The sequence below is a fragment of the Ovis aries genome, chromosome 23 (genome assembly GCF_016772045.2).
Source record: "Ovis aries strain OAR_USU_Benz2616 breed Rambouillet chromosome 23, ARS-UI_Ramb_v3.0, whole genome shotgun sequence".
Taxonomy (NCBI): Eukaryota; Metazoa; Chordata; class Mammalia; order Artiodactyla; family Bovidae; genus Ovis; species Ovis aries.
The window spans coordinates 50,112,441-50,136,439 of NC_056076.1; the positions used below are offsets into that span (position 1 = coordinate 50,112,441).

General features: G+C 47.2%; 1 protein-coding gene and 1 pseudogene across 2 annotated transcripts in view; both read right to left on the minus strand.

The window, feature by feature from the left end:
• LOC132658507 (cofilin-1-like) overlaps positions 1-16,685 on the minus strand; it is an 82,464-nt pseudogene extending 65,779 nt beyond the window's left edge.
• The window catches only part of MYO5B (myosin VB), a 337,450-nt gene extending 319,540 nt beyond the window's left edge, over positions 1-17,910 (minus strand). Inside the window, exon 1 of one of the 2 annotated variants that reach the window (XM_042239477.2) lies at positions 17,830-17,910. In XM_042239477.2, the coding sequence (XP_042095411.1) occupies positions 17,830-17,877 (48 nt within the window). In that variant the 5' untranslated portion in view covers positions 17,878-17,910. Of the gene's footprint in view, positions 1-16,716; positions 17,047-17,829 lie in introns of those variants that run through there. The other variant, XM_042239478.2, reaches the window with a different exon arrangement.
• Positions 17,911-23,999: the final 6,089 nt, after the last annotated feature.

The window sequence follows — 23,999 nt, forward strand, 5'->3', positions numbered from 1 at the left end:
CCTTTCACTTTTCACTTTCATGCATTGGAGAAGGAAATGGCAAACCACTCCAGTGCTCTTGCCTGGAGAATCCCAGGGACGGGGCAGCCTTGTGGGCTGCCGTCTATGGGGTCACACAGAGTTGGACATGACTGAAGTGACGTAGCAGCAACAGCAGATCCTTGCTAAGTAGAATTATACAAGATCTGTCATTTTATAACTGGCTTATTTCACGCAGCATGAGTCTTCGAGGTTCATCAGTGTTTACTAGCGTGTGTCAGAATGTCCTTTGTGTTTTGCCTGTTTTTAACTGAAGGTTCCTTCCTAGTCCTACGTCCATGAGTGGCCACGACCCAGGGGAAAAGGGAAAGGGAATCAGGGGCCACGGGGAGTGGCCATCTCTACAACACAGCATTTATATACAGAACTAAACACACGAGCCCAGAGTCACTGCTGTTAGAAGTTGGCAGCACAGGAAAAGGGAGGAACAGGTGAGAACTGGGAAGGGTTAAAAAAATACACCCACCTGCCCCCACATACTCCTATTTGAGCTTAAGCTACTTGAACACAAGAAGAAATCAGAAGATCAAAACAGTCTGAGGAGGGGGTCAGAACCTTCAGGGATGGAAGGAGGAGGATGGTCCTGGAGGCAGGGGTGTTGCTTGGCAACTGGAGTGAAGGGATTGCCCTCCCCTTGCTGGGATCCCCGCCCCACACCCCCCAAGTCTGGTAGGAAGAAGGCAGCCTGCAACCCTGTGGGCAGGCCTGGGGTTGTCAGATGCTCCAGGCAGGGGGCTGGTGGGGGCTCAGGAAGATTTGCCCTCCAAGGAGATGAGGACGCTTCCCCCCAGCTTCTCTGCCAGGGTGCAGTGGTCCTTGACCTCCTCGGAGCAGTTTGCTTGTAGTCATACTTGATTCCCATCAGCTTCTCCTCGACGGTATCCTTGGAGCTGGCACAGATCGCTCTGCTCTTCAGGGTGCAGTCTCAGGGTTCCCAGGCCCCCTTCTCACTCTCCCTGGTCTCACAGGTAGCATTACATCCTTGTGTGGCAGCCCCGTGACAAGAGTGGCGTGGCATCGTCTGAGGTCTGGCCAGCATCACCCACCAGCACCTCCTCACCCTCCTCCAGCATGAGGTTCGTGTCTTCACTCAGGCAGAACAGCACCTTCTTGGGCTGCTGCACATCCTCTGTGAAGACGACTTACACACTTTCCTGTCACTGAACACTGTGATGAGACCACAGGCAGCCACACTGGCGACCACATTTGTAGAAGTGAAGGGGAAATAGCGAAGAGAACCAGGAAAGACAGGAGCCACTGGGGCCGCCGCTGGGATCAGGCTGAACCAACATCCTTCCCTTCTAAGGCCGAATAACATTCCATTGTATGGATGCGGCCCATTTTGTTTATCCATCCACGCACGATGAACACTACCTTTTGGCAACTGCAAATAAGACTGCTCTGCCTTCCTTTCTCATCCTGCCTGATGCATAGCAGCAGTGAGAAGGTCTACTTTCAAAAGGGCCTTTTCGGAAATTAGGTGGAATGGGCTTTTCATTTGATTTTTTAAATCAATAGGTATTTATTTATGCTATTATACTTGTCATAACTTTGAGGCAATTATACACCCAAGTCAGGCAATTATACACCTAATTATATTAGCAACCATATATATTTAAATGGGACTACAAATTAGTGTCACTAAAATTTTGGTGAGCCTTTTTACCAAACAAACCAGAACTGCTACATTCAAATGAGTATTTTTCTGACAGGGGGAGGCTCTACGCAGATTCATCACCAAAAACATCTGAAGCCTGACTACTCCTGAGGACAACGGCTAGTAAGAGGCTGCACAAAACTGTCATCTGTACCTGCAAGCCACACTTTGTCTGTAACAGAAATGTAAGCCAGTGATTTCCTGCCTTACTCAAACAGCTTCATTCTTTCAATAACCCTTGGAAGTTTCCAGAAAACAAAGCATAGCTTCCAGGCAAAGGTTCTGCCTTCCATACAAAGGAAAAAGAATGTCATCAGATTTGAAGCCAATTTCAGAACTACTGATGAGCTCCCGTATCCTTGTATCTCTGCCAAAGGGAATATACTGAAGGAAAAACCATTCCTTCCGATAGGCTCTGATGTGTTAGTCATAAAAACCACATTTTAAGGGTATTCTTATCATTTTGGTGCACTCAGCTTCTTACATAGCTACACACACGTACACACTGTAAAATGACCATTAAAAAAGCAAGCAGGAAAAAAACACTAGTTTGTGGCTAAGGAGACATTCATTTTCCTTATTGTTGTTCAATGGCTAAGTCCTGTTCGAGCCTTTGCAACCCCATGGACTGCAGCACACCAGGCTTCCCCAGGAGTCATTTTCCTTATTTCACAAATAAACATCAGCTCTTATTAGCAAGTGCAGGCAAACTAAGAACTTGATTAAATCTGATGAGATAAGATAAAGCAGTTTATCTCCTTTTAATGCAGGAACACCTCCTTACGACTTATTCATACAACAAATGAACTACTGGACAGAAGAGCTCAAGGCCAAAGACTGCTTTGCAGGGATGGGCTGTGACACACATCACTGCAGGCAGGAGGCGCTCCGCGCAGATGCTGGCCGAGGGATGAGCATAAGATGGTCTGAATCTTTAGATTAAAACTGAGCATCATCATTGTCCCTGTGAGGAGAAACTGACTGAAACAAACTTGATCTGATTTTTCTCCCCTGATTCACTGTTGCCTGTTTTGAAATCCACCTGCTTTTTTTGATCTTGAATAAAGGATAGAGATTCATATTCACCCCTACCTAATCATGCAAATATCCATGAGTCTTGGTGAGATTGTTAATAAAAACTTGAGTTCAGTGAAAAAAAAAAAAAAAGATGATGCTTATTTTTTTTAATTGGACAATAATTGCTTTACAATGCTGTGCTGGCTTCTGCCATATGACAATGTGCATCAGTCACAATTATACATATATGCCCTCCCTCTTCAGACCCTCCTCCCTCCAAGATTACACTTTTAAGGCAAGCGGTAACCTTTAGAAGGCAAAAGCAAAAAAATGCACGTCATCAAAATTGTGTGAAATTAGGGTATTCAAAACCAAGGCAGTTACAGTGATATGAGCTTTCATAGCCACAAATGTTGCTTTGCTGCTAACCCATGTTCAAACCTTGGGTTAAGCCTTTGCATACAATAATTTAAAAAAAAAAAAGAAAAACAACATTTAATTATCTCCTAACAGGGCTCCACATTCCATAGATTTAGGAAAGTGCTGGAGGAAACAGATGGGCTTTCCACCGGGTACTCTAAGGCAAAAGTCGTGCCAACACGACAGCAGAGAGCGTTACAGTACAGGTGGTCCCTTGGTGAAGAGACCCGTCCTCAAAGAGCCGTGGCCTGGGAACAGTGAGGAGTACAGGTGGTCTTTAAAGCAGCTCTGGGGCATTTACTGAGTGCCTACAGCATGCCAAGCCCCATCCTGAGGAACATGAAGGATGTGAGTATAAGATTCAACCTACATCTTCAATGAGAGCCAATTGTGAAAACACACAAACCCAACCATCCATTGCACGCACGTAAGAAAACACAGTGAAACACAGTCTAAAATTACCTACAATCTCAAAGCTTTTTTAAATGTGGCTTTATAACTCATCCTATTTTCCGTCAAATCACCTTTTTTTATAAGTAACTGATGAAGCACAGTAATGAACCAAATACCCATGAGCCAGTCAGGAAATCGAGCGGCCTGCTAACAATGCTGTTCCCACTCCTGCTCCCCCAGCACTCCCACCCTCCCCGGATAATTACTATTTCAGCTGCCCTTTCCCTATTCAAGTTGCCTTTTCCCTCATCCCCTCTTTTTCACTCATTTTATCACATGTATATCCTTCACCAACACTGTTCGTTTTGCTGATCTCAGAAATTCATAAAAATGGTATCGATTCTGCCTGAATTCCTCTCTGAAGCCCCTAAGCTCTGCGTGCGTGCTCAGTCACGTCCAATTCTTTGTGACCCCATGGACTGCAGGCCACCTAAGCTGAGTATCACATCAAGTCAGGTAACACGTTCTGAGCATGCTTCGTAACACGGGTGGGACTGCACTGGGGTCTGGATGGACAGCTGGCAAAAGGAAGTTAAACCAGAGTCTAAACTGAATGTCGGAGGCACACAAATGTAGTTGAATACAGTACGATTTACCAGCTCAAACATCTTTCCTTTCATTCTTCCCCACAAACGCACAGCATCCAGGCCACATACAGGGGGCCTGGCGTCCTGTTGCCCAGTGCCTTTTTTCTTGTGGAGGCTCTTAAGCCAGGGGCCCTGAGCTACTCAGGGCTGAAGAGATTCTAAGCCAGGTCTTAGAATTCCAGGCAAAAGGCATCTGGGCATTCTTGTTCCTTTCAGGATTTCATGCCACTACATGTTTGAGCTTTATAAAGGCAACAGCTCTACAGGAAAACCATTAAGTATCAGCCATGATGGACCTCTTTAGTCCTCTCCGAACTTCAGCCAAGGAGAGAAAAGCCTGCAGGGGGCACATCACTATTAGAATCACTCAAAGGAGGGTAACCGTTTACCGGCCCTGGAATAAATTTTAAGATGAGCGTTATGGGCCATTAACTTGGAGCTCAGATGTATAAGCTCCATCATTCCCACAGCAAATTAGCAAGAACTCAGCAGTGGCCACAGGACTGGAAAAGGTCAGTTTTCATTCCAATCCCAAAGAAAGGCAATGCCAAAGCATGCTCAAACTACCGCACAATTGCACTCATCTCACTCGCTTATAAAGTAATGCTCAAAATTCTCCAAGTCAGGCTTCAGCAATACGTGAACCGTGAACTTCCAGATGTTCAAGCTGGTTTTAGAAAAGGCAGAAGAACCAGAGATCAAATTGCCATGATCCATGATCCATCCGCTGGATCATGGAAAAAGCAAGAGAGTTCCAGAAAAACATCTTTCTGCTTTATTGACTATGCCAAAGCCTTTGACTGTGTGGATCACAATAAACTGTGGAAAATTCTGAAAGAGATGGGAATCACCTGACCTGCCTCTTGAGAAATCTGTATGCAGGTCAGGAAGCAGCAGTTAGAACTGGACATGGAACAACAGACTGGTTCCAAATAGGAAAAGGAGTACATCAAGGCTGTATATTGTCACCCTGCCTATTTAACTTATATGCAGAGTACATCATGAGAAACACTGGACTGGAGGAAACACAGGCTGGAATCAAGATTGTTGGGAGAAATATCAACCACCTCAGACATACAGATGACACCACCCTTATGGCAGAAAGTGAAGAGGAACTAAAAGCCTCTTGAAAGTGAAAGAGGAGTGAAAAAGTTGGCTTAAAGCTCAACATTCAGAGAACGAAGATCATGGCATCTGGTCCCATCACTTCATGGGAAATAGATGGGGAAACAATGGAAAACAGTGTCAGACTTTATTTTGGGAGCTCCAAAATCACTGCAGATGGTGATTGCAGCCATGAAATTAAAAGACGCTTACTCCTTGGAAGAAAAGTTATGACCAACCTAGATGGTATATAGAAAAGCAGAGACATTACTTTGCCAACAAAGGTCCGTCTAGTCAAGGCTATGGTTTTTTCTGTGGTCATGTATGGATATGAGAGTTGGACTGTGAAGAAAGCTGAGCACCAAAGAATTGATGCTTTTAAACTGTGGTGTTGGAGAAGACTCTTGAGAGTCCCTTGGACTGCCAGGAAATCCAACCAGTCCATTCTAAAGGAGATTAATCCTGGGTGTTCATTGGAAGGACTGATGCTAAAGCTGAAACTCCAGTACTTTGGCCACCTCATGCAAAGAGTTGACTCATTGGAAAAGACCCTGATGCTGGGAGGGATTAGGGGCAGAAGGAGAAGGGGATGACAGAGGATGAGATGGCTGGATGGCATCACCTACTCGATGGACATGAGTGTGAGTGAACTCCAGGAGTAGGTGATGGAGAGGGAGGCTGGCATGCTGCAGTCCACAAGGTCGCAAAGAGTCGGACACGACCGAGCGACGGAACTGAACTGAACTTGAGCTCATCTACAACGGGACCCACACACTGGAGGAACTCCTTGCATCAAATCTAAAAGCCTTGGAGCTCTCGAAGAGCTTAAGTCCCTGATAAGCACCTAAAGTTACAATAAGGATCCTGGGTCCTGGATGCTGGAGGAAGGGCCTTGTCTCTGATGGCCAAGCTGACATCCTGAGTGAAAGGGAGTTCATTTTCCAAACAACCGTTCAGACTATAGGCAGTGAGCGGGGCACATCCATAAATGTGAAAACCTTCGACTAAGTGGGAAGGTGGGAGAGAGCCTCTAGGAGTCTCAGACCTGCTTCTCTGGTCTTAGCCCAGAAAGGGAACGAAATGCCCCTCAGACATGAAGTATGACAAGAAGGAAGATGTTCAGGAGGCAGATGGAGCCAGGAGGGAAAGTGTCTGAAAAGCAGACAAGTGTCCTGGAATGAAAGGAGGGTTAGATTTAAAATTGAATGCCATGTGTAAAACAGATAGCTATTGGGAAGCTGTGTAACGCAGGGAACTCAGCTTGGTGCTCTGTGATGACCTAGAGGGGTGGGATGGGTAGGGGGTGTATACTTACGGCTGATTCATGTTGTTGTGTGGTAGAAAGCAACACAGCATGGTAAGCAACTGTCCTCCAATTAAAGAGGGATGGTACAGGGAGGGAGGAGGGAGGAAGGTTCAGGATGGGGAACACGTGTATACCTGTGGCGGATTCATGTTGATGTACGGCAAAACCAATACAATATTATAAAGTAATTAACCTCCAATTAAAATAAATAAATTTAAACTGAAAAAATTTTTAATCAAATAAGTTACACTAATTGAGTTTCATTTACACCTTCTGCTTGTTACATTTAGCCCTTTCTGTAGATATGACCCTCCTCCCCACCCCAGCTTCAGGACCTGTATGGCCTAAGGAGAGCCAAAAACCAGAGCTTTACCTTCACGAAGCACAGTTCTAAGAAGCACCAGGATGCCCACGGGGCTGAGAGTGGTGGCGGCAAAAGGACTCGAGCAGCAGGTTTCCCGAGGAGAGAACTATGGGGTCAGACCACCTCCCTTGTTCTATACTCAGAGACGCTCCTTCTCCTTTCTCTCTGCTGCTGGGGGCAGGGCAGTGCCAGCAGAAAGGACCCTTCATGTTAGGGCCTCATTTGTGCACAAATGACATTCCAGACCCACCTCAATGGAACAGAACCTCATGGAAGGCAACAGAACCTCATGGAAAGCAGCAGAACAGAGTGGTCAGGCAGCTGGCATGGGGGTGTGGGGTCCTAGCCTCCTACCCAGGAGGAGTATAGCTTTGGGCAAGTGAGGCAGAGGTCCCTCATTTGTAGATGAGGATGATGGAGGTGCCTACAGCATAGCGTTCTTGTTAAATGAGTTAACATACACCTCTTAGAAATGACCTGGCTCAAAAGCAGTTGATAAACGTCAGGTAACATAACTAGTGGTTTCCAACTTAGAGCTCAGAGATGTGTAAGCTCCTAAAAAGTAAAGGGGACACTCATGCCAAAGTATCTTATTTAAAACACATATTTGTAATATTTTATCCAGAACATTCTGGTTTCCATGACTTCCCACATCTAAAAATATAATCGTTTAATAAGCAAAAATATAGTTATGAACAATGTCTTAACAGAGGAAAATCAAGGAAAACCACAAATGAACACACCAAACAGGTGGAAAGATGCTCGACCCTCCAATGAAAGTCAACTTTAAACACAAATCAAACATTTAGTCTCAGTTTAGAAAGAGGAAGCTAGTGCCAGGGAGGCGTGAAGAAACAGACTGGTCTTTCCTAGAGGCAACTGGCCTTATCAACGAAGGCCTGGAAACGTGCACGCCAGCAACTCCACCTTCAGGCTCCTATCCCAAAAATACTGAAAGGTTCCAAGAATGCTCTGCAACATTTTTCACAGTATCAAATGACTGGAACCAACTAAACATTCATCAAAATGGGAATGGTGAAAAATATAACAATACAACCAAGGAACCCTGTGATGAAGCCATTAAAATGGTAAGCTTACCTTTACATGCTATAGGGTGAAAAGGCCCATAGTAGATCAAAATTTAAAGTAAAAAAAACAGGATCATGCTATACATATAGTCCATATTGACTGCATCATGGGTAAGTCTAAAGCAGTACCGGCCCAACAGAAATGAGGCAAGCCACGTGTGGAAGTTTAGATTTTCCAGTAGCCACATTATATCCAAAATATTATTTGAACACTTCATCAACATAATGGAAGCCTAAGTGAGACATTCATTTTTTGTGCTCAACCTTGGAGATCTGGTGTGTACCCATTCCAGCTCAGGCCAGCCTCACCCCAGGTGCTGAACAGTCACGTGTTACTTATTGGATTTACCCTACTGGACACGGTGGGTCTGGCATACATGTGCAGTTAACAGGAGCTGTCTGAGAATGGGATTACAGAGCCCTTGTCTTGCCTGCATTATATGAATGGTTTCAATAATCATTTGTATTAAAAAAATAAGAGAGCATGGTGAAAAATTGCTTTAATTTTCCTTGAGAGCTGTAACAGGAGAGCAGACAGCACAGCTTAAATTAAAGCTTCTTTCAGACTGTTCTTGCTCTTTCCCCAGGAGGCCGTGAGGATGGGAACCTTCATCCCCACGCCTTGGTTCTCTATTCCTCAGGTAGTTCCGTACTTGCAGCAATCCTTCCCTTCCTCTCTTGTCTCCTTATGACCAACATCCCTGCCAGATGGGTTGAGAGAGGAAGCCAACATCCGCGCCATCACTGAAGAGGGAAACAAGCTGGTGAACAGTTGCCAAGTGCAGACACTGCGCCAGGCAGGCACTTCACCTATGTCTGATCACATAATCCTCCAATAATCTTATAATGCAGGTACCACGACAATTTTTCAGATTAAGAAATACAAGCTCAGAAGGTTATCTGCTCCAACGTGTCAGAGCTGAGAATGTGTAACTGCAATACCCATATGGTCCACGGCAAGATCGTGGCCACAGAGCCTGAGATCGCCCATCCCAAAGTCATGATCTTATCTCTATTAAAATCATGCTGTAAGACAACTGTATTTCTAGGGGGAAAGCAAATCCCAGGCATCTTTTATTTGCAAGAACGTCAGAACCTCACATTTCTCCTTTAAGCTTGTTCATATATCTTCAAATGTACGTATTTCCACTGAGACAAACCACTGTCACCCAAAACTCAATGTCAAAATCAAGCATTATCCTTGCCTTCTTTATTTCTGTCCATCCTCATGGTGGAAACTTCAAGGTCATAAATGACTCTTCTTCTGTTGCCTGTATAGCCAGATGTTTGAGTTCTAACCTGAGTAATCCCTAAATGACTATAAACAAACAGTGATAAGCACACTTAGCACCCAGATTTTAGTTTCTAAATACCAGTCTTCAATAAAAGGAGACTGACAGACATCACCTTAAACAAGGGATCAAAGTGACACCACCTGTAATGAGACACTGATATCACAGATCTCCTGAGATGGTCCATCTCCTGTGAGGAAGCCACATTATTTCTGATGTGTTCTTGCCCAAAATTTATCACTTCCATCTAAGCATGGGAAAACATTAGACAGACTCTGAGGTTCATTCTACAAAATAGCTGACCAATTCTCTCAAAGTGCCAAGATCAAAAGGAGAAACTGAAATTGAAGTCTGACACCAAACAGAGGCGACCAGGCAGTTGTGGTGCTAAACCCAACATGGAATCCTAGGTGGGCTCCTGCCAGGGAAGGTTGGTGGTGGGAAACCTAGGCAAGTTCCCATCAGGCTTGTAGACAAGTTAACGGTATTGTACAAATGTTCATCTCCTGGTTTCAGTGATTACAATGTACTTATGAGGTGTTAACATCATGGGAATTTGGAGATAAATACACAGAAACTCTGCTATTTTTACAACTTTTCTATAAGGCTAAGATTTTAATAAAGAGTTTTTGAAATACTGCATGGACAAGTAGTTGGATGACATGGACAAGCCGTCCTGTCCATGCTTAAACTCGCCCTACTGTCTCACACTGACGGTGCTGTTCCCAGTCTCCACGTGTATCCAGTACCTGTTCATTCTTCCCAGCCCACTCAGCTCCCACTGCCCACCTGACCAACACCGCTACTGCACATTTGTAGCTGGGAGAACCTGCTCTCCTCTCGTGGCACACGGGGCGTGCTGGCTTGTTAACTTTGTGAATTTATGTTTTATTATCCAATGATGATACAAAATGTGTGCAGACAAGAATATCAGGGCACACATAACTCCTCTCACTTTAAAATGGACTGCTTTTTAATGTGGTTCCTGGGAGCCTACTGAATTAGAAAACAGAGGTCATTCAAATCTATCCAGGTTTATCCTGATGATTCCGTATGAACAGTGACACTATCATCCAGAGAAGATGGTATATTATATTACCAGACATATTATAAACATATTATATTGCCAGACATATATTATAAACAGTTTAGTTTATAGCTAAGTCTTACCACAGAAAATGACAGTATCAAATACATACACATGCATGCCAGAATTTAGAATGTCTGAGTTCTCCTCAGAGGAGCCCTGGCCCTCCAACAGCAAGAGAATGCCATCTTTCTGTTGAACAAAATAAGCACAGTAATAGACTCCAACCAGACCTGGAGCTGTCAGAAAGTCTAATGGGTGGCTATCCTGAAGCTAACGATGTGAAATATTAGGAACACGTCAACAAAAAGGAAATGGGGAGAAACTAGCAGCTGAAAAGCAAGCTCTATCACGAGGCCCAAATGGAGAGACCTGGTGTCAGCATGCAGGTATAAGGAAGTTCACACCCACCAGGATGTCAGTGTCAGATGTGTCACAGGGGCGGGGGCCATCTCCCAGATAACGCCCTACTGGGTACGAGGCAGAGCACACTACGCACAGTGGAGACTCCCAAAGTGTTTGGTACAGCCTCTGATGACACCACCCTAATGGCAGAAAGCGAAGAGGAACTCAAGAGCCTCTTGATGAGCATCAAAGAGTTAAAAAGCTAGGTTAAGACTCAACATTAAAAAAAAACAAAGATCATGGCATCTGGTCCCATCACTTCATGGCAAATACATGGGGGGTTAAAGGGAAACAGTAACAGACTTCATTTTCTTGGGTTCCAAAAATCACTGAAGACGGTGACCACAGCCACAAAATTAAAAGACACTTGCTCCTTGGAAGAAAAGCTACGCCAAACCTAGACAGTACATTAAAAAAGCAGAGACATCACTTTGCCAAGTAGGGTTCTAGTCAAAGCTATGGTTTTTCCAGTGGTCATGTATGGATGTGAGAGTTGGACCATAAAGAAGGCTAAGCACTGAAGAACTGATGTCTTTGAACTGTGGTGTTGGAGAAGACGCTTGAGAGTCCCTTGGACGGCAAGGAGATTGAACCAGTCCATCCTAAAGGAAATCAACCCTGAATATTCACTGGAAGGACTGATGCTGAAGCTCCAGTACTTTGGCCACCTGATGCGAAGAGCCAATTCATTGGAAAAGACCCTGATGCTGGGAAAGACTGAGGGCAGGAGGAGAAGGGGACGGCAGAGGATGAGATGGTTGGATAGCATTACTGACTCAGTGGACATAAGCTGAGCAAACTCTAGGATAAAGCAGAGGACAAGGAAGCCTGATGTGCTACAGTCCATGGGGTTGCAAAGAGTCAGGCACGACTGAGCAACTGAACAACAACTGCTCTCCAGGATCTCAGCCTAATCCGGGAGATGTGGCATGACACAGAAACTGTCAGAGCAAGCCTGCTCAGTGCACACAGGTTACAGGCAGGCAGAGAACATGAACTGGTTAACAATTTGCATGCAAACTTGGGAATTCTCTTTTTTTCCATGCCAAGTTTTAAGATTTTTTTTTTTTTACTTCTTATTTTGTACTCAAGTATAGCTAATTAACAATGTTATGACAGTTTCAGGTGAACAGTGAAGGGACTCAGCCATACATATACATTTATCCAAACTCCCCTCCCATCCAGGCAGCCACATAACACCAAGCAGAGTTCCCTGTGCTATACAGCAGGTCCTTGTTGGTTACCCATTTTAAACAGAGCAGTGTGTACATGTCCATCCCAAACTCCCTAACTATCCATTACCCCCATCCTTCCCCCAGGCAGCCATAAGTTCATTCTCTAATTCTGTGAGTCTCTTTCTGTTCTGTAAACAAACTTGGGAATTCTGATGGTCATCAGCAGAGCCAAGAAGGGCCCACTGGGTTTGCAGGCCCAGCTGGGCAAGGGGAGAAGAAACGGAGTGACAGCTAGGGATGAAAGGAAAGCAACAGGTGAGGCAGAGAATAAGGCCGGGAAGGAAGACGGGAGTGTGGGACACGGAGCCCTGAGTGGCCAAGAGCCCTGGAGCTTCTCAGTGCCCACCCGGCCAAGCCACTGCGGCGCTGGGTTCATCCAGGTTCCCCACGTCAGACCCTGGGATGAGGATCCCTATCTAAGGGCTTGATCCGGCAGGGCTCTCGGGAAAGGGGAGTGGGGCCGTGAACTGGGGGAGGGAAGGAAGCCCCCCGGGGGGTGGCGGTCAGGAAAGCCCTGAGTGGAAGCACTTCTGCTCAGCCTGTGCAGGAGCTCTGGAAACAGCGTGGGCCTCACAGAGAGCCACCCTGTTCCCAGAGCCGGAAAACTGGGAGCTACAGCTCTTAGATGCCTGTCGGTTAAAGGACTGTCCCCCGTGGGGGCAGGAGGCACATTACTTCTCAGGTTCCTGGAAGCTTTGACAGAGACCCAGGACCTGAGTGCTAGAGGAAGCAAGCGCCAGGCAGCGTGCAGGGGGCAGTCCAGGGCAGACGAAGAACATAACAGCAGTGGTTCGCCAGGCCCTTGTATCTCTACCAGTGGGCACCAGGGGAATAGGAGCCTCTTGCTGCCTTCCAGACCGATACCTGGAGAAGCCTGTCTCACCCGATGCACAGGTAAGAAAAGCCAGTTCTAGAACACCAGCCCAGAAGCACAAGTTCTATTTTCCAAAAGACTGGCCCCAAATAGCGCCCTTCATAAAGGCCCCCTGAGCTCAAAGCCATCGCTGACACACACAGGGCGTGTCCACTAGTAAAGTCACTTCCTAGCAGCATTCAAAAGTCCTCTGCTCAGACACCACCTATCAACTAGAAGCCAGGCAGGAAAGGGAGTATTTGAAGGTGCTGGTGTCAGCCTGGTGATTTCCCCAGCAGCTCAGTTGGTAAAGAATCTGCCTGCAATTCGGGAGACCTGGCTTCAACTCCTGGGTTGGGAAGATCCCCTGGAGAAGGGAAAGGCTACCCACTCCAGTATTCTGGCCTAGAGAAGCCCATGGACTCTATAGTCCATGGGATTGCGAACAGTGGGACACGACTGAGCGACTTCACTCTCATTGCTAGCTAGCACCAAAGTAGCACACTGAAGACCTCACGATTTGAGAGAGCAGTGTTTAAATTTTTCATCCAGAATAACCCTCATATAGAGAAGGCTTGCATTAATCAGCCTGAAAGAGAGGTTATATATTTCATACTTTAAAAACCACACTATTTTCTGCAACTACCATAATCAAATCATGTTTACTATGCTTAGGCATGTTTGGACATCTTCCTGGGACCTGGGCTAATTTGATTTATAAAAGACTGTCTTTTCCTGTGGGTTGGAAACAAAGTACTAACACTTGCCACATGTGCCACTTGTGACGAGAACCCATCGTTAGCTCCACCTTTCTGTATGGGCGGCTGCGGCTGACTCACCTTGACATCACCCTCGAAGCGTCAGACATGGACTCTCACTCTCTTCCCATTGAGGAAAACCTCAGAACAAAGAAAGCAATTTCTTAAAGGTGAGGTGTTGGGTCTTCTGAAAACAAGAGTGCCTTTGTCATAGGAAATGCCCTCTACCAATAACTAAAATCATCTCTCCCCTCCCCACAAAAAATGCCACATATCATATAAGCCTCCAGTTGCAGAGAACGGATAGACAAGGAGAAGAGCAAGAGAAAAGTAATGTGGAAGGAGGAGAAGAAAGTCTTTTCTTGGGTAACTGGGAATAGACCAATCTACCAGGTTCTTACCTGAAACTATTTACAGTACTTACAGGCTAATTTATACACTTAAATAAGCGTCTCACAGTCCAATAACAACATCTTATACCCTGTCACTAAAGCAACAGGTATAATCAATAAAGGGCTCTAAAATTTCCATCCCACGCATAAATGCTGCTGGCATAATAGATTATTATTTCCATCATGCATAATACATTCAAGTGCGTGCCTGGACCCAGTGTTCCTCACATTAGAAAAGCCCACTAGCAAGTTAAAAATAAACAAGGGAACATTGGCTACTTTGATAATACACTAAAGAAACAAATCATCTTCCCCAAGAAACAAAGTGAATCTAAGTCTCAGGCACGGTTTCTCTGTATAAATTATGATTCATATGCATACTGAGACTCCAGCCTAGCGAGTGGGACGGTCATGGTGAGGAAACAGAACAACTGCTCCTCGTAGTAAAACATAAGTGTGTTCAACTCTGCCAGAAAAACCAACAGCTGCTCAAGATACAATCTGGTTGGAAGCTACCGCGTGCGCCACAGAAAAATCTCACTCTGAGATTCATAAACCTAAACCATGATTAAGAACAAGAAACCCATTCACAGTGAGGTACAGTCTCCGGGCCTTAGGGAGATATGCAAAGACTGCTTTTGGACTAGGAATGCCAAACCCTCTTGAGCGCCCTCCCAAGACCTTTTCTTCAAGAACCGTTTTTGTCCTTTATTATGTGTAAGTCAAGAGAGTACACTGGAATTTTAGCTCAGACTCTTACTAACTCATCATTCCTAATAATTAACATGCAATATGCTCATCTCTAAATATCAAATTGAGTGTTTCCCCTGAAAAGTGTCTTTAAAAGCAACCCAATGTTCTTGTTTTTCATGACCAGGGCTCCGAAAATTAAGGGTTTATTCAATTGTCCATTAGCTTCGTGTAATAGGGCAATTAGTTATCGTTTGATAAAGTACTATAGGATACATGGCAGGTATATTCGGTTGAGTCACTCATTTTACTTGGGAGTACAAGCGGTATTTTCGTGCACTTTCGTCACTCCAGATTTTTCTCTGCCTCACTGGTTTCCAGCCCCTCGTTGAGGTACCAGATAACCCGCTTCAAGGGAAGGACTGAAAGCAGAAGCTTAGAGGGCTCCTCCCAAGACTCCCAGTGGTCAACAAGATGCGGCACTCTTCCAAAACCAGAAACGCCACAGAGCGCAGCCCCGGGCCCCAGCCTCACACCCTTTCTTTCATCAGCAATCGCGGCCGGCACCCCTGGGGCTGGCGGAGATGCACCAGGTGAGGGCGACCCCGCCCCCAGCCCTGTTACAGACTCCACTGCCAACCTCGTGTCATCCGGGTTCGGCCCTGTTCCCCCCCTCTCCCAAGAGGGCGAGGAATTAGAAACTTCCTCAAACGGAAAGGGGGAGGCCAGCCCACAGGGCTGAAGGGCTCGCCCAGGTGCGGGGCAACCACGCGAAGTTCCCAGGTGAGGATGCGGAAGTACCTGTCCCTCCCCCGCCCAGACCGGTTGGCCCAGGCGCGCGTCCTGGGGACAACACACCCGCGCACGCGCCAGGCACCCCTCTGCACACGTGGACAGGTGGGCACCAGGCACCCCAAACGTGTCCCGGCCCCAGTGAAGACAAACCGGCAGAAGACGTGTCCAGGACATCCAGAACTCAAAAAAAAAAAAGAAAAGAAAAAAAGCTTTTTAAGGGGGGATGGGGTACGAACGTACAAAAGGCCCCTCACCCCCTCACCGCCCCCCGCGCCGGCACCAAGCACAAACCCGAGGGGCCCCGGCGACGGCGGGCGCTGGGGGAAGCGGCGTCCCGTCTCTAACTTCAATCGCGGCAACTGCTGCGGAAGCCGGGCTGTCTCCAGCTCGCCGCACCTGTTTCTCTCGAGTCCGAGGACCGAGTTCCACACATCCATTCTGACCTTGAGGACATCCTGGAAATCCCACACTCCACCCCGGGGTTCAGCAGTACTCCCACCCCCTCCCCACAGGGACTGAAGCCCACTTGGGGCCCGCCAGGAGGGACCACCTCAAAATACCCACCCCGCGACGGAGTAAGAAAGCGCTCCCCGCGCCCTCCCGAGGTCCCCCGAGCATCCTTAGATCCGCCGCTTCCCCACCCCCTTGCCGCCGCGCCCCGCCCCCAGGTTGAGCCCCCACCTTTTCTCCCCACCCCGCAAATGGAGGAACGCACCCCCCGAATTCAGATCCTTTGGCATGCGAGAGGGTCACCCCCCGAATTCAGGGTTCCCCCTCTTTGGCACGTGAGAGGGTCGCCCTCGTAAGATCGCGCTGCAGAGCACCGAGGTGGGGGTCCCCGAGTAGGGGCCCACCGCGGGCGGCGGGGTGGGAAGGGCGGTCCCCGCGGCCCGGGCTCCGAGCCGGACGGTGCCGGGGGCTTCGGCCGGACCGCGCCGGGGCGAGGACAGCTACGGCAGGGCTTCGGGGAGCCGGGGTACGGTCCTGGCCGGGGCGCTCCCGGAACAGCCAAACTTTCTCCGCCACCTGAAGTTAGGGGCTCGGAGGCGGCGCGGAGCTGGGAGGCTCCGAGGAGTGGCCGGCGCCCCGACGGAACTGCGGGGTACCGAGCCCCCGCGGGCCGCGCGCCGCGCCGCCTCCCCCGCGCGCCGGGCTCCGCGCGGCCCGCGCTCACCTGGCTGTAGAGCTCGCTGACCGACATGACCGCGCCGGCCGGGCCGAGCCCGGACGCGGTGCCCTCGGCGGGCGGCAGGTCCCGGCGGCTCTCAGTCCTCGGCCGGCCCGTCCGGCGCCATCTTCTGCCCGAGTTTCTCGGCTCTTTCCCCTCCTCTCCGACCTGCCCCGCCGGCTTCCTGGAGGCGCCGCGGCCGGCTCGCTGTCTGCGGGAGCGACCTTTACTCCCGCGGCGGCGGCGGCGGGCGAGCGGGGGAGGAGGCCGCGGCGCCGCTCCCCGCGCAGGTATGGGAGGCGGCGCGGGCGCGCCGGAGGGAGCGGGCGGGCGCGCGGCCGGTGCGCCGCCGCCGCCGCCTCCTATGCGCCCTACGGGGGCCGGGCCCGCCGCCGCGGGGTCCCCGGGGCCGGGGCGGGGCCGCGCGCAGAGCGATCGCCGACCGCCCCCTGCCGGCCGCCGGGCGCGCGCGGGGCAGGTGCTAGCCCTGCACCTGCCGCGCGCAGCCCCCGCGCGGACTGCGCCCCGGGAGGCTGGGCGGGCACCCAGAGGAGACCAGGAAAGCAAAACACAAAGAAGAGGAAGAACCAGAGAAGGGAAAAGAGGAATAAAAAGGAGAGACGCCTGTGGCCGAAAGGCTTCATATATTTTTCCTGTGGATTTTCCCTGGGCGTTAACATTCCCATTATTAAAATTCAGTTATGGGTAGCCTGTTAAAGACGATTTGGAGGTACTCGAGATTGTCTGCACCAAATAGCGCCCCGCGCTGAAATCTGAGAGCAAGCAACGTGAGAGTCGAAACCCTTCTCCACTTTTGCAAATTTCACCCACAGCTTCCAACTAGGCTCCCGGCCGCTCCAACGGAGAACTGTTTGCCTCTCTGGGAAACCTCACATTTCCCCCCTCCCTCCCTCTCACGCACACTCCCAGCCCCTCTGCCGTTCTCTGTCTCATTTACTTTGGTCGCGTCTGCCAGTGACACCTAGCAGCTTTGCGCTCTCTTTGGCTTCCAAAGAAAAGTAGAAATCTCAGCCAAAAAGGAAAAGACTTGGCAGGAGTCTGTAAAGGCAGAGCAAGGGCTGTAGGAGGAGACGCTGTCTTCCGAGTTGGCTTTTGTACCTGAATGAGGGATGACTTCTGAAAGCAGTTCTCAGCCAGAGCATCCATGTCTGCGGCTCTTCCGGAGCCCCACTGCCGGGCGGGAGATTCTCAGACCCGTCCCATTTAAGACCTTCTCGCTTGGAAAGCAGGATCCCTATTTAGTCCACCTGCTGCCCTTCTCAACCATGCCTCCTCAATGAGAATCACCCGGGGAGCTTTAACAGTTCCACCGTGAGGAACTCCATTTGGCGAAGGGTGGGACCCCAGTATCTGAAGTTCCCCCTCTAATTCTAAAGAATCGTACTTCCAGGGTTGACCAATGCCAATGACCTAAGCTTGGACGACTCTTCTTGGATCTGAAAGGGAGCTCCTGTCCTGTCTCTCTCCCTCAAAAACCTGTCTGCAGAGTGTCCTTCCCTGTATTCTGGTAGTTCTTGAAGTGTGGCCCTCAGGGCCAATAGCATCACCTGGAAATTTTTAGATATACAAAATATGGGGCCTCATTGAGGACCAATCAGAAAGGCTGGGAGTGAGGCTCAACACCTGTGTCTCCACATCTCGCCCGGGTCCTTCCCTCTCAGGTAAGAAAGCCTCCTTTGCTAAGACTCAGCCCACCGCTACTCCAGATCCCCTCGCCTCCTCCACCCCTGTGCTCACTCAGTGGTCCTACCATTCCAACAGCAGGGAAGTGTGTATGAGAGGTGCTCAATCGTGCCTGATTCTTAGCGACCCATGGAGTGTGGTCCACCAGCTTGTCTGTCCATGGAATTCTCAAGGCAAGAATAATGGAGTGGGTAGCCATTGCCTTCTCCAGGGAATCTTCCCCACCCAGGAATCAAGCCCGGGTCTCCCACACTGCGGGCAGATTCTTTACCCTCCGAGCAGTCAGCCCTCTCAACTGGCTCTTGACTTTCCCCTCTGCTCTTTTCTGCTCCGCTTGTTGAGGTAGTAACTCCTGTGGACTTCCCTTACCCACGTCTAGCCCCTCTGTAATTCACTGGTTCTCAACACTTTCTGCACATTGGAATCACTTTTACAAAGACAAATGCCTGGCTCCCACTCCCAGAAATTCTGATTTGGCTTGTCTGGGGTGCTGTCTGAGCAAAGAGACTTTTAAGCATTTTCAGGTGGTTCTAATGGCAGTCAAGGTTAAGAAACTCTGCTCTCATTCCTTCCTAGGCAGTTCCCTCTCAACCCCATCCTATTGAAACTGCCGTCTCTGTCTGAAGCTTGGGGTGGGAACTGACTCTCGCTATGTTCTTGTCCCCCCTTGGCCTCTATCATTTTTCTTCTCTGTTTTCCCAGCTTTGCTAACCACACCTTCTTCTTTCTCTTCCTGAATAAAACTGTGGCCCATTTCCCAGATCTCAGCTTTCTTCTCAGCCACGCGCCCTTATCTCTCTTCTCACCGCAATGTTAACTCTCAAATCCAGCTCTAACCTCTAGATCCACTTCTCCACCTGCCGGGTAGACAATGCTAGCAATCCCTCTAAGCCCTCTGACCAACCTGAGACTCACGTGACCATCCTTTGTCCCCACCCCCAATCCAGGTCCAACTTTCTGGCTTCCATCATACCTGGCATGAATCAAAAGCTGAATTCACGCTGACTGAGCTGAATCACGTCCCTGAGGAGGCTCCTACTCTTGGCCAGAACTTTGTGGATGTCTAATGAAGAATTAATGCTTTTGAACTGTGGTGTTGGAGAAGACTCTTGAGAGTCCCTGGGACAGCAAGGAGATCTAACCAGTCCATTCTAAAGGAGATCAGTCCTGGGTGTTCTTTGGAAGGACTGATGCTAAAGCTGAAACTCCAATACTTTGGCCACCTCATGCAAAGAGTTGACTCACTGGAAAAGACCCTGATGCTGGGAGGGATTGGGGGCAGGAGGAGAAGGGGACGACAGAGGATGAGATGGCTGAATGGCATCACCGACTCGATGGACATGAGTTTGGGTGACCTCCGGGAGTTGGTGATGGAGAGGGAGGCCTGGTGTGCTGCAATTCATGGGGTCGCAAAGAGTTGGACACAACTGAGCGACTGAACTGATCTGAACTGAATCCCACAATCAGATATAGGCTTTCTCTCCTTGGAATAATAATAAAAACATTTGAAAACTTACTTTGTGCCAGGAAAAAGCATTTGCCAAGTGCTTTACTTCTGCGATCTTGTCTGAGACTCAAAGCAACCTTTTAGAGGCAGTTCAGATATTAACTGTTTCACAGCTGAGCAAAGTGAGGCTGAGGGTGTTGGGGAGACATTCTAGGTCAGAGAGCCAGTATTGAACTCAAACTCTATCACACTCTAGAGCCTAAGCACCTGCCAGCATTTCGTGAACTTTAGTGGGAATCAGGGTAAAGAGGATGCCGGGGGATACTAATCCGGTTGGTCCATGTGTGTGCATGTTTATTAAGTACCCTAGATGGTATAGGGCTCATACTTTTAAGAAGCACTGCTCTGTGCTCCATGGTTTCTCAAAGTAAAGAGAAGACACTCATTGTAAGTGACTTGCTCTCCTTCCTGACAGATGGTGCTTTCCATCACATACAAATGAGGAAGAACTTTGAACTTCCAAAGCATTCATCTGCACTGCACCCTGTAATGTGTGTGTACTAATATCCCTGTGTGTGTGTGCTAAGTCACTTCATTCATGTCCAGCTCTTTGTGACCCTATGGACTGTAGCCTGCCAGGCTCCTCTGCCTATGGGATTCTCCAGGCAAAGATACTGGAATTTTGCCATGCCCTCCTCCAGGGGATCTTCCCAACCCAGCGATGTGACCTGTGTCTCTTACACCTCCTACATTGGCAGGCGGGTTCTTTACCACTAGTGCCACCTGGGAAGCCCACTAATATCACTGGCTTCTCAACACTAGGCTCTAAGGCAGGAACAACACAGACCCATTGCCTTGCTCAAAGCAGACCTCAAGAAATAGTAAGTGAATTGTGCTGGACCTAGTGATTTGAGTCTAGCAAAGGCGATGGGGAATCACTTCCATGAGTACGTTATAAGACTGTGACTTTGTCTTGCTGGAATTTTCTCTGGCATTTCTCATATGTTTGCTCCCATGAAGCAAGCTAACCTGTTGTGAGCCGCCCTATGGAGAGATTCAAGTGACAAGAAACTGAGGGTAGCCTCAGACCAACAGCACTCGAAAACTGAATTCTCCCAGTGCTGAGTGAGCTTGGAAGCAGATTCTGCACTAGCCAAGGCTTCAGACTTGACTTGAAGACCACACCCCCAGCTGGCACTTTGATGGCAGACACGTGGGACACCCAGAAGCTGAGGATGCAGAAAAGCTGTGTCTAAATTAAACTGTGAGATAATAAATGTGTATGGTTTTGAAGCCACTAAGTTTTGGGATAATTTGTTATGCAGCAAGAGGTGGCTAAGACAATCACATACAAAAAGTATCCTGCGGTGATTGTCCCACTGGCACGAACTTCATCCTAGCAATTTCTCTCCTCCCCTTCTCAATAGGTTGGTTTCCCAAATATTCCTACTTACTAAGGCAGCATCTTCAAACTGTGGTCTGTGGTGCCCTGGTTAATGCAGGACTTTTCAAGGAGCCATTAGTCCATAGCTTGTCTTAAGAAAATCGATTTCCATCCACACACATATGGACACCTTATCTTTGACAAAGGAGGCAAGAATATACAATGGAGTAAAGACAATCTCTTTAACAAGTGGTGCTGGGAAAACTGGTCAACCACTTGTAAAAGAATGAAACTAGATCACTTTCTAACACCGCACACAAAAATAAACTCAAAATGGATTAAAGATCTAAATGTAAGATCAGAAACTATAAAACTCCTAGAGGAGAACATAGGCAAAACACTCTCAGACATAAATCACAGCAGGATCCTCTATGATCCACCTCCAAGAATGCTGGAAATAAAAGCAAAAATAAACAAATGGGATCTAATTAAAATTAAAAGCTTCTGCACAACAAAGGAAAATATAAGCAAGGTGAAAAGACAGCCTTCTGAATGGGAGAAAATAATAGCAAATGAAGCAACTGACAAACAACTAATCTCAAAAATATACAAGCAACTTCTGCAGCTCAACTCCAGAAAAATAAACGACCCTATCAAAAATGGGCCAAAGAACTAAATAGACATTTCTCCAAAGAAGACATACGGATGGCTAACAAACACATGAAAAGATGCTCAACATCACTCATTATTAGAGAAATGCAAATCAAAACCACAATGAGGTACCACTTCACACCAGTCAGAATGGCTGCGATCCAAAAATCTGCAAGCAATAAATGCTGGAGAGGGTGTGGAGAAAAGGGAACCCTCCTACACTGTTGGTGGGAATGCAAACTAGTACAGCCACTATGGAGAACAGTGTGGAGATTCCTTAAAAAATTGCAAATAGAACTACCTTATGACCCAGCAATCCCACTTCTGGGCATACACACCGAGGAAACCAGAATTGAAAGAGACACATGTACCCCAATGTTCATCGCAGCACTGTTTATAATAGCCAGGACATGGAAACAACCTAGATGTCCATCAGCAGATGAATGGATAAGAAAGCTGTGGTACATATACACAATGGAGTATTACTCAGCCGTTAAAAAGAATTCATTTGAATCAGTTCTGATGAGATGGATGAAACTGGAGCCGATTATACTGAGTGAAGTAAGCCAGAAAGAAAAACACCAATACAGTATACTAACACATATATATGGAATTTAGGAAGATGGCAATGACGACCCTGTATGCAAGACAGGGAAAGAGACACAGATGTGTATAACGGACTTTTGGACTCAGAGGGAGAGGGAGAGGGTGGGATGATTTGGGAGAATGACATTCTAACATGTATACTATCATGTGAATTGAATCGCCAGTCTATGTCTGACGCAGGATGCAGCATGCTTGGGGCTGGTGCATGGGGATGACCCAGAAAGATGTTATGGGGAGGGAGGTGGGAGGGGGGTTCATGTTTGGGAATGCATGTAAGAATTAAAGATTTTAAAATTTAAAAAATAAAAAACTAAAAATTAAAAAAAAAAGCTCAACATTCAGAAAAAAAAATAAATAAAAAATAAAATGAAAATTAAAAAAAAAAAAAAAAAAGAAAATCGATTTCCAGATCCTAAATGTCCAAATTAACTGGTAACTCTAAACATGACTTTGCCAAAACAAGCCTGCAGTTCGAGGGCTCATTCTGAGATGGTCCTTCTCACTTCTTATCTCACTTTGCAGAAGAAAGCACATTTCTCAGTCCTCCTGAATGATGGGGTGGCCCTTTCCTTGGAAAGCAAGAGCCTCCAGGACACCAAAAAACGGACACTTGGAAGCTTTGGTGTTGAGAATGCCTGACTCTGACGAAGGGGCTACATCATCTGGGCAGGTCAGGTGGTTTCCAATTCTGTTATCAACAAAACTGAAGGAGGAGCTAAGCCATTGTCACCTGACAGGTTATTAACAATAATCTTTTGATGGATCACCATGTGATTTTTGGCAACTCAGAAGGAATTCAAAGAATTGAGGGACACTATTCTAACAAAACTTTCTTTCCTGTCTATTTATTTACATAAGCAGATATAAAGCATTTATATCTATAAACAGATTTTTGAAATTGTGTAATAATGCGATTTGTGATCATTCACTTCAGAATAGTTTTAATACTTGACCACTGCAAAATTTTTTAATATATTAATTTATATACATATTTTTATTATAGATAAGTATCATGATGGTTATTAAAGGAGTTTCTAGCATTAAAATGTAGGATAAAATCTTGTAGGGAAAGTGGAATAAATTCAGATTCAAGGGAAAAAACAAATGATTTAAAGACCTTGTGTGGTTTTTAAATGGGCAAGGGACACTATCAAATTGCTATGGCAGTTAGAGTCCATTGGGTTCACTTAAAAGAATGATACAACAGTTTATTTTAAGCTGACAGTATCTAAACTACGCCAGAAATTACATGTTTTCCAACTACTTAAACTTCTTAAAATATTATTAACCTAAAAACATGGGAAGACATACATGGTTTTTCAAAATTTCTTTAAAGTTTCAGAACAAGAAAAGTCTGAACCCTACAGAAAGAAGGGTGGTTTCTTCCACGACCTCCCAAATTAGGTCTTTATCAGCAGATCAGGATTAAAATGGTGTTAAGAACCTGATGCTGTGGAACACTTTCATCTTTGCAGTTTATTCAGTGGTCATCTCTGA